Source organism: Megalobrama amblycephala, linkage group LG21 (assembly GCF_018812025.1).
Source record: "Megalobrama amblycephala isolate DHTTF-2021 linkage group LG21, ASM1881202v1, whole genome shotgun sequence".
Lineage (NCBI taxonomy): Eukaryota > Metazoa > Chordata > Actinopteri > Cypriniformes > Xenocyprididae > Megalobrama > Megalobrama amblycephala.
Window position 1 is genome coordinate 3,160,292 of NC_063064.1, and position 10,987 is coordinate 3,171,278.

Genomic DNA, 10,987 nt, shown 5'->3' on the forward strand with positions numbered 1-10,987 from the left:
ACATAATTACCTTTTTTATCTTTCTATTCATGGCAGAAATAAGCTTTCATAGGTTCCATGTGTAAGTGAAAAAAACAGAGATGCACAATGCAGCACTCATTCTTCCTCCTCTCCCATACCTCTTCTTCTCCCTTGTCCTGATCCAACTTCTCCTTTTCCCCTTCATCTATTCTTCTCCCTTACCCAGATATTATTTTCTCTCTGCTCCTCTGTGTTGTTCTTCATCCACACTGAACAAATCCGATTCAAAGAGTCCTATTTTACTGTGTATGTCCATGTAATGGAAAGAAGTTCAACCCCTGACTATACTTCCAACTGAGACTGGAATCTGCTATTTCTCAATATTTCAGTGATCTGCTAATTAAAAATGCTTATCAATTGTTTCAGTATTTGTTTTATGTATTTTTTTTTCAATACTTTTGAGCTGCTGTTGTTGCAGAATTAGAGGTTTTATCCTATATTTAATGATTGGATCATTGGGTCTTCATTTCTGACTTGCTGTGTTTAAGCATTTGCAAATAAGATGAGAAAGATCCATGATTTTGGTATGAGGTAAGCTTATATGAAAAGAAAATTTAAGCATTTAAGAAATGTGTTAATTGATTGCATTTTGTGTGAAAACGACATGAATTGTGTTAATGGTATGGCCACAACAGACAGATGTTCTGCTAAATGTGTTTAGAGTTTTGAAAATGTGACTACAGATTGGACAAAAGTATGTTAGCAATTGAAAAAAACTGTAATTCTGACTATCTGAATCACTAAATTCGGGGTTTCCCTGCTTTGGTTCATGAGACACACAAGTAGCAACTCCCAGCTTCCTGGTGACCTCCTGCCTTTCAATAGGGAGGAGTTATTCCGACACCTTCCGCCTCTAAAAGCTTCCAGTATCCCTTTGACCCCTCAATGGAGTGGAGTTATCAGCAACCTCTGATGGCTTTCGGTAAGACACCAGCCTGCAGCCAAGGACCTTCCGTCCCACATTCATGTCTAAGTGTGTGTGTAAACTCACTGTCTCAATTCCCAATTCTCTCCACTTCACTGTAAAAAGTAATACGCTCTATCTACTCAACAAAATTGTGGCAACAGATTACAAGCAATATTATTAATTAAATTCAACATATAAGAATTGAGTTATAATTAATCAAATGAATTCCTTAAAAGTCAACCATTTAAAATGGGTAAAATTAGCAAACACCATTACAAAACTCCAAACTGACAAATGAAACACTGATCACCATAATGGTAACCAAACATTTTCAATAAAATCAACATCTAAACCTCTGTTAATTCTTGTGTTTCTCTTTCCTTCAGTGATTCTGCTTGTTATCATCAGGTGTCTTCAAAGTTGGCAATAAAAAAATAAAGAGTTTGACGTCTGCCTGCTATTCAGATGTTTTTGTTTAAATATTGCTTACATTTTACTTGTTTTAAATGGTTGACATTTAAGGAATTAATTGGATTAATCCTAACTCAATTCTATTAGTTGAATTTCATATCAAAATAATATTGCTTGTAATCTGTTGTCAAAATTTTGAGAAGATATAGCGCATTACTTTTTACAGTGAGACAGCCCTAACCAAAAATAAATAAAATCTTAACCAAAAAATATATTATAAAGAGAATTAAAGATTAAAAAAGATGATACATGGATCAATAGATGCATAAGAAATAAAAAATATAATGCATAAGAAATAAAATTAATCGAATCACTAAATTCAGACGAGTCAGAGAGCTTTGGTTTGTTATTACAAAGCACACTTTTTAAAAGTGTACTTAATTATGTTAACAAGTGTATTCTCTTTCTCTTTTAATGTCTATCTATCTGCAAGTGCATTGTTTTTAAATACAATTATTATTGGCCGCACAGCAAGAATAAATGGATGCGATGACAGGTTTAGATCCAGAGTATTTGATTCACAGCTATTTGGCATGAAATAGAGAAACTATACTCAGTAATTCATCCCATCCCAGCAAGTTTAGGCATCACCTGTCATACCTCACAGTGATACTTTGGCATTTGAAAGATACAGAGATAAGAATCCCCTAAATCAATTTCAAAGAGCTTAAGCAAGAACAAACGTGTCTCACTGGCATGGAACCAACTGGGAAATACATGTATTTGCTTTGAAAGGCCCTGAAAGGCAGACTTATTTTATAACCAAGCTTTTCTCATTAAGCAATTAATATTTAATTTAAAGGCTAAATAAAGCAGTGTAACAATTTTTGGTTGTTTAAAATATCAGAATTTAAAATAACCTACTAAAATACAGCAGTAATAATAATAATATATGCTAGAGTATTGTCATAGAAATAGCACATGAAAGAAAAATACATGACAATTTATTTAAATGTACAATTGCAACACTTTATTATATACTTAATGCATGAAATGTATACTGCCCTCTTACCAACTCAAACACACACACACACACACACACACACACACACACACACACACACATACACACACTTAAATGCAGGTTATGCAGTTCACAGGTTACATGTATATTCGATTAAAACATCAAAAAAGTCAAAAATATATACATAAAGTTTTATAAGATTCATTGTGGAGCTTGGAAATGAGCAAACATTCACAGTTCATACATTCATATTGTTCTAATACAATGAACAGAAGCAAACCAATACAGTTCATTATGAACCTCGGCATGAAGATAGCAATTCATAGTCTGATGTAGAAAATATATGAATCAGCAGGAGTGATGGTGTTATAAACTACATATTGTTATTTTAGTGTGTTGGTCATATACAGTTTCGTCTGCAGTGGCGTGATCAAATCTGTCTCTGAAACTCGTACACTACTTAGGGCCTGTTTTTCTTTTCCCATCTATTTTCTGCATGATTTGTTGCACCCAGTTTTGTCTTGGATCAGCACAGAGTGTCTTTGATTTCTTCAACTTGAAACTGTTTGGAGACCAGAAAACGAAAAATGAGAAAAAGACATACATATCTGCAACCGTGGCTGTTAAACTGCTGTGTAATTGCAGCATAAGACAACCCAGTGTTACTGGAACCATGAATTCAAGCTTTCCAAGCAATTGTGTTGTATGTGCTTGATTAAAAAAGCATACTCACACAATAGCAGGAATGTTGCACCCTCCATCTGTTTCCTGCACTCTGTAACTCTCAATGTTTCTTCTCATGTTCTTCCTCACTCCTACAATGTACTTCAAACAGCAGTTTTCATAGGAACCTGAGAATAAATCAAAATGATATTTAGTCATTCTATCTATCTATCTATCTCTTTTTTCAGTGTATTTTTGCAAAAGCACTTTGCATCACTTTTTCTTAATTTATATTTTTTAAATTTCCTGTTAAAACCTTGTGTAACAAAAACAATTATGCTGAAATGTTTTAGAATCTGATCAGCTATATATATATATATAAAATGCACATTTATATAAATGTACAAAATTATTTTTATATATATTTAATATAAATTAATATCACATTATTGCTGCAAAATGGAAATGATCTCACTTAATTAGCCAATTCTTACCTTGCGCGACACTGGGATACATGCAAGCCAACAGCAGGATCAAAACCAGAATTTGAAACTTCATGGCTGAATGCTGTGTTTCCTTATAAGCTGCAAGAAAAGACAAGTAAATGTTTAGTATGAGCAGTTTTCATTACATTATTTGCATCCACCAGCCAATATATATAATAAATAACGTGGCTCAAATGTGCTGAATAATAGCTAGACCGCATGTCTCATCTTTACCTCAAAGGTTCTCGGAAGAATGATGTTTTTCTTCACGGCTAAAGCTGCTCTTGTCGTCTCCTCTGTTTAGTTAACACTTTTTATAGCAACAAAACCTGATACTTTGCCACACCCCCTGTCACATTTTGCCTAGATTTACTTTCTGCTGCATTAGACGCTGTTAATAAAGTGGATCCTTTCGATTGACTTTTGCTTGACACATCGCAGTTGACTTAAGAGCTCCCGCACTAAAAACATAAACAGGATCTCTAATATATTAAACATCTATATTTGGTCAGTAGGGAGATGTTTTAGCGTGAGAGATGGAACCGTTGGGAGTCTGGAGTTTTTTTACAGCCCCCCCTTTCTCGCCCCTGCCATTATTGCACAATACAACATCTTTGCCAAATCACTTTCCCCCTTAAACATCTGCTTTAGAACTTTTTATGGTCTGTGTGCCAATAAAAACAGAAAAAAAAGCAAATGAAATGCAATATTGTGCAACAAGATTCCCCTCAATTGATCGTACTTTTGAAAATGTCCAGCGGTGCATGTTGTATATTTATGTCAAATAATCTCTTCCTCCTTTATAAGTGTCTCAACTCTGACCATTCACTATGTTAGTGAATCTTGACCCTGACTGACCTAAACTGCAGAGAATTTTGTTTCTTAAGGGAGCTGTAAATGGTTTAGTGACAGACACATAACAGCCAGTGATATTGTGCAGGTTTTTGCCAGTAACAACAATAAATTGCTTTTGGGGGAATTCCAAGACATTTGACCAGGACATAAGAATCTCATCATTGAATTGGTGCATCTTACTTGTTACAGACATTTAGAGGCTGTCGTACCTTTACAGTTTTTTACAATTGCTAGTATACATTTCTCAATACTTAGGTCACTTTTTCAAAACTCTTCACACAGTTCTCCTAACCAACTTTCATCTTGATACAGCAGTTAATTTCACATTCAAAATGCACTAAATCTACCAAAACACTTCTCAACATGTCTCAAATCAACTCATTCTTCCAGAACACTAGCAAAGGTTTTCACTCAGCAAACACATTGTGTCAGTCATAAAACACAGACCTAATAAACGCTAACATCAGGTAGCATTATACTTTTTCTTTTGTAAAATTTCTTTGCAAAACAAGAATGACACTCTCTATTGTTTATAATTCACTGCAGTTTATGACACATGAACCATGTTTACATTACAGTACAAAATTAATCAGAATTTTTCCCCTTTGAATGGATGATAATGAAATTGAAAGACTACAGTTTTTTTCAGTTGCTAACAAGCATTGTTCAATACCGAAACCACATTTTCAAAACTGTTCACACAGTCTGCATTACCAGCATGAATGTTTGCCAAACAGTTCATCTCACCTACAAAACTCACTCAGACCAACATAACACTGGCAACAATTCTTATTCAGAAAACACACGTTTCATTCACAACACACTGACCTAAAAAACACTAACAACAGGAAGCATTACATAGTTGATGAACTTTTCTTTTTTTAAAGTTTCAATGATTTTACACATAAATCAGTTCTTCATATAGAATACTGTAACACTATTTCACTTTACTGAAAGCATTTGTAACACGAATGAATCCGAAATTAATCAAAATTTCATTTTTTATATGAATATAGTACTTGAAAATTATAACCAAAAGGTGAAAAAAGAGGGAAAAAACTCCAGGGCTGCAATGATAATAAAAAAAGAATAAATAAAAATACATTCTACACATTACTGTAACAACGTGTAGTTGTTCATTATAGTAAATTACAGTGATGGTTCTAGTCTGCTCTCTCTCTTGCACTGGAGTGGGTGGAATTTCAGCTAAAATAGCAATTTGCTTGTAATGATTATTTTTTACATTTTTGGCTATAAAATTGAGAATATATTACTGCATAAATGTTTGGAATTTGCCATCATTCGGTTTTGAATGTGTTTTTAATCATTTTGAATGCAGTGTGTTAGCATTAGAAAAATGTGCTGAAAATACATAGTATTTTGCATGTTGTGGAGTACGAATGGGAAAAGGGTTCCTGAATTTTGAAAAGTGTGGTCACTGAATGCATTTTGTCTGAAAGCAATGAAAAATGGTTCACTTTGGTCTGCATTGACTTCTGTTTCACTGACTGTGAAGAGTTTTGAAAATGTGGTTTCGATATTGAACAATGCTTGTTAGCAACTGAAAAAAACTGTAATGTTTGTGTAGGTGTTCAGTTTCAGCTAAGTGCTTTGATAGTATTTGATTTTTTAGATTCAGAATATATTTCATAACAGTATTACTGTAGAAATGCAGCATATTTCTGTCTTATTTGGTCTTGTTTTGAACTTAAGTTTAACAGTTTTGAAAACAGTATGTGCAAAATGCAAATTGGCTAGTAGATGCACTGAGTTTTGGCGTTTGTTGTGCCATGAGAAAATAATTAATGTAATTTGAAACATGTAGTCATTGAATGCATTTTGTGCCAAAGCAATGATAAATGATCCACAGTTTAGCTCATATAGATTTCTGTTGTGCTCACTGTGAAAAAGTGACACAAGTATTGAGAAATGCGTCCTAGCGATTGTAAAAAAAAAAAAAAAAAAAAAAAAACCTGCAGCAAGGAGTTCCACTTCATCTTGAGGGTAATAAAGTGAGGGTCAGATTTCTTTGACAAATCCACCTCTATTAAAGAGATCTCCACATTTGCTTTCAAAGAATACTGAGTTTTTGTTTCCCTCAAAGTTCGAGGACACTTCAGCCTGTTCAGGGACCAACACTTTACGTTCCGCAACATAAATGGCTGCAATGTTAAATAGTCCCATATGGAGAACTGTTGTCTTGATCTATTTAGTCCTTTTACAACTTTTTGTAAACTTTTTTGTTGTTTTGTCACAAGAACATTCTGCCAGTGTTTCTAGAATTCTGCATAATCGCCTATGTTATTATACTACACTGCAAAAAGGGTTGTGCATATTTTATTTATTTATGACATGCCATCGTTTGTTTATGACATGCCATCGTTTGTTTATGACATGCCATCATTCCCCTCACCGCTTTTTTATGAAGTCATATTTCTATAGGCCTATGTTACAGATGGTCTTGATTTCATCTCTTTTTTCTGAAGCTTACAGTAGAATTTATGTGACAGCTTAAACATCTTACTCCACTCTCCCAAATAGCTGTGAACATTCCGTATTCTTTTTGCATTGCTTAGAGTAGAAATAATGCAGAAACTATATACTCTTATTGAATTTATTTATATACTATTGTTTTATTCAGAGTTGTTCGGTAACAGTTCATGGATTTTTCAGTCCTGTGCAAGAATGAAATAGTCAATTAAATAAGCATAGATATATGTAAATATCTATGGAAAAATGAGTATAAAAAGTGTAAACAAAGGTGCGTTCACGCCATGTTGTATTTACTGTAACGATTCTGAACTGTAAAAAGCCTTCATATGCTTTTAGAAATTGTAAATACAAAAATGCATAATTTTCTGAGAGCTTTGACTTGTCCCACGTGGCTGCTGTACCACCTGACCACTGCAGATTTAAGATGTGTTCAAAGCCACTTGAATGCAATAAGAGAGCGGCAGGCAGGGTTGGACAAAAATACATCAAAATGTATTTTAAAATAAAATACCAAATACCTTAATTTTAAGTGTATCAAAATAAACTACAAAATACAGCAGCCACACCATGTATCAAAATAAACTACTGTATTTTTGTATTTTAAAAATACTAAAAAATACTTTTACTAGGGAGCATGAAATTTCATTGCAAACCTTCCATCAGTTGGCCTATTTGATCGATCCCTTCACCATTACACTGACTCACGTTAAACAATGTTTGATAGCAACAGCTTTTCTCTGCCCGAGTCATGCAATAAATCTGACATGTGCAACCAGTTAAAGGCACAATATGTACAGTAAGATTTTTGGATTAAAATATTCAAAAACCACTAGAACAATGCTATATATTTTGTTGACTTGTGTACTTACATTATCCCAAATGTTTCCAAGAATGTTTAAATCCAGAGAAATATGCAATTTGCAAATTGACATCATAACCGCGTTACCCTCGATTTCCGGTTTTATTTGGTAGAAACCATGGAAACACCAAAAACATATCTAATATGATAAACAGCGCTGCGTTACCCCATATATGCAAGACCGGAAAAAGCGGAAGCGGCGACTGCGGCATAATAAAAGTTACGCTGCTCTTGAGACGTGTGTCGCGCTCGTCTCTCATTAGCAATCTCTCCAGCGGTCTTGTTCAGCTCCAACATCACTCGCCCTGCTCTGCTTCATACTACAGTAACGTTAATACTCTCATCCATAAACATGATTTCTGCCTGAGTCCCGTCGGATTCTTTCCCCTGGCTGTAGACGTGAAGACAACACCTCCTATGATTCCACAAAATCAAGGATAAGCGACTGAATAAGCGACCTCTAGTGGCGAAAATTTACACGATGTGGATTTAACAGATCAAATATTGACATATCCCTGTGATCTCCCAGATGAAGGTTAGTTTTAAAGTAACCCACAGTTTAATGTTTAACAGTTTGTGAATGACTCGTAATTGTATCCTAATTTAGTTATTTGGTGTTTGGTAACGAAGGGCCTACTTTGCATCAGCAACACTGACTCAATGACAAACAAGTCAACAACTGATGGCACCTGTATTCATGTCAGCTAGTTTCTAACTAATTAATCAATTGATTGTTAATCATAAATATAGGGGGCTGCTGCTCGGTATAAGAGTTTTCAAGAACATGATGTAAATTGGTAAACTATTTAGCCTAGGCTGCTAAAACGAACACCAAAACTTAACATCTGTACTGAACTCAACAAGTCTGGGCAAACTATTAAGCACCAATCAGAGGCCATATTGTTATGATGTCATCATGTAGACTTCTTACAAAATATTTTACAGTATTTTAAGTTTATTGTTCAAATTTTTTTGGAAAAACAAACATCAACATTTGAAAAAACATGTTATATGTGGTAAGAAATCTGATGGGGGGTTTGACATGTTTGATTTTTTTGACGTTAATTATACCTTCAAAGTAAATTGGGTAAAGAATTGTGTCAATTCACCGGATTCAATTTGGTACTTTATTCCACACAACATCTACAAAAAAGTGGGTGGACTTAAATTTTTGTTAACTTGTAACTTCCAAACTCCCTATAAAACTCTCTAAATTCCATGAACAGGCTCTGTTGGCATGGAAACTTTGCTTTGTTCACAATTTCTCTCCACATAAAGTGAAACTGTGGAACAACGACAGCATTCTAATTAAGAACAAGTCAATTTTTTTTTAAGAACTGGCATGAGAAAGGTATTGATTATCTTTGTGATATGCTAGATACACATGGTAATGTTTATTCTTATTATGATGTCATGTCTAAACACAATTTTCCGGTGGTCCGTAAAGAATTTTTTACAATGGTAAAAGCTATACCAAATGGTCTTGTTCATTTAATGATCATTTAAAGAGATTGTAAAGAGTGAACAGGAATTTTTGGTTGAAGACAGGAGTATTTATGACCCAAAATGTAGTAACAAAATGATAAGAGATGTATTTCAGTCTAGAAAAAGAATTACTCCGAGGGGAAAATTTTTCTGGAATTCTTTAATAGATAAGATTAATTGGAAAAAAGCATGGCTCTTACCCTATAAATTTTGTGTCTCTAATAAAGTTAAAGAAGTACATTTAAAAATTTTGCACAATATATACCCCACTAATGAAATTATTTCTAAATTTAGTAACACTAATTTAAATTGTAATTTTTGTAAGTCTGGTATTGAGTCAATCGATCATCTTTTCTTCAAATGCCCCCTTGTTAAAGAATTTTGGTCCGATCTGGCAAATTTTTTGGCTTCGAAATCTAATTTGGTCATTGATTTAAATATGTGTGATATATTCTGTTATTTTTCACATTGTAAACAAAATATAGAATATATAGGAAATTTTGTTATTTTGTTGGCGAAATATTACATTCATAAATGTAAATTTTCTTCAACAGTGCCCAAATTAAACCACTTTCTCTGTGACCTAAACTATTTAATTATAACACTAAAAAAGATTAACAACAAAAAAAGTGACAAATTTATAAACTTGTATAATGATCTGATGAATGTTACATAATTTGTTTTATTACCTCTGTATTTTTTTCTTTTTATTTATTTATTTTGATTGCTTTCCTTTCACTACTTTATGTATTTGTTTTCCTTATTTTATGTTTGATGTCATCCATTGTTATATTGATATGATTAAGTTGTTCTTGTTCAATCTTGCAATAAAAAACAAAAACAAAAAAAACATTTACAGTATTTTAAAACTACAAAAATACATAACACTAAAGTATTTGAATACAAAATACAAACCCATTTTCATCAACCCTATCAAATACAAATTACAAAATACTATTTTGTATTTAAAATACGTATTTAAAATACATCATCATAAATATCATAAATACTGCCCATCCCTGGTGGCAGGATTCAAACGAGGATTGCGTTTTGAAAGATTGGACTAAGTAATGGCAGTTTGGCACAGCTGTACTGTGACTGGACCGGAGATGGAGGAAGTACATGGAAAAGGACGAGATAAGGGGAAAGATGGAAAGGGAAAGCAGGTAGGGAGTAAAAATGAAAATCTGAAGAAGAAAAGGAAGGCTAGTACATTACGTACAAGTAGTAACTTGGATTTGAGTGGTGAGGAGAGTGATATGTGTACATTAGAGGAAACTGATGATGAAGAGTATAAAGTGGTTATCAAGTTTCGGGAGGAAGGTGGAGTGGAGCAATTGGTGATATAATTGCAGCAAGAGTGATAAGGAATGGAAGTTTATTGATTACTTGTAAAGGCGAGGATCAGAGGGATCGGGCACTCAAGCTGGAAAGGTTGGGGCAGTTTCAGTGGAGAGTGTTGAATATGATCAAGGAGGGAAAAAATGGAGTAAGGGGGTGATTACATGTATAACAGTGTGTGTAGGGAATGGAAGAGGTAAAGACTAACTTAAGGGGTGGGAATGTGATGAGAGCACAGAGACTTCAAACAACAAAAAAGGGAATAAAGGAGGAAAGTCAGTCAGTTTTATTACAATTTGAGGGAGAGGTCCTTCCAAAGAAAGTAACAATTGGATATATGAGCTACTTTACTTTCTGCTTAGATGCTCAATTTGTCAGCGCTTTGGACATGTAGCAGTAATGTGCAAAGAGACAAGACGATGTGCTAGATGTGGAGGAAATCA

The 10,987-nt window shown here is 33.8% G+C and overlaps 1 protein-coding gene across 1 annotated transcript; it reads right to left on the reverse strand.

Annotated features, from left to right (window-relative positions):
* Positions 1-2,346: 2,346 nt before the first annotated feature.
* Positions 2,347-3,901, reverse strand: ccl25b (chemokine (C-C motif) ligand 25b). Its single transcript, XM_048173436.1, has 4 exons — positions 3,746-3,901; positions 3,521-3,610; positions 3,097-3,214; positions 2,347-2,925 (listed from the first exon to the last, which is right to left on the reverse strand). Exons 2-4 carry the CDS (start codon positions 3,582-3,584, stop codon positions 2,820-2,822), a joined length of 288 nt encoding a protein of 95 aa, XP_048029393.1. The 5' UTR covers positions 3,585-3,610; positions 3,746-3,901; the 3' UTR covers positions 2,347-2,819.
* Positions 3,902-10,987: the final 7,086 nt, after the last annotated feature.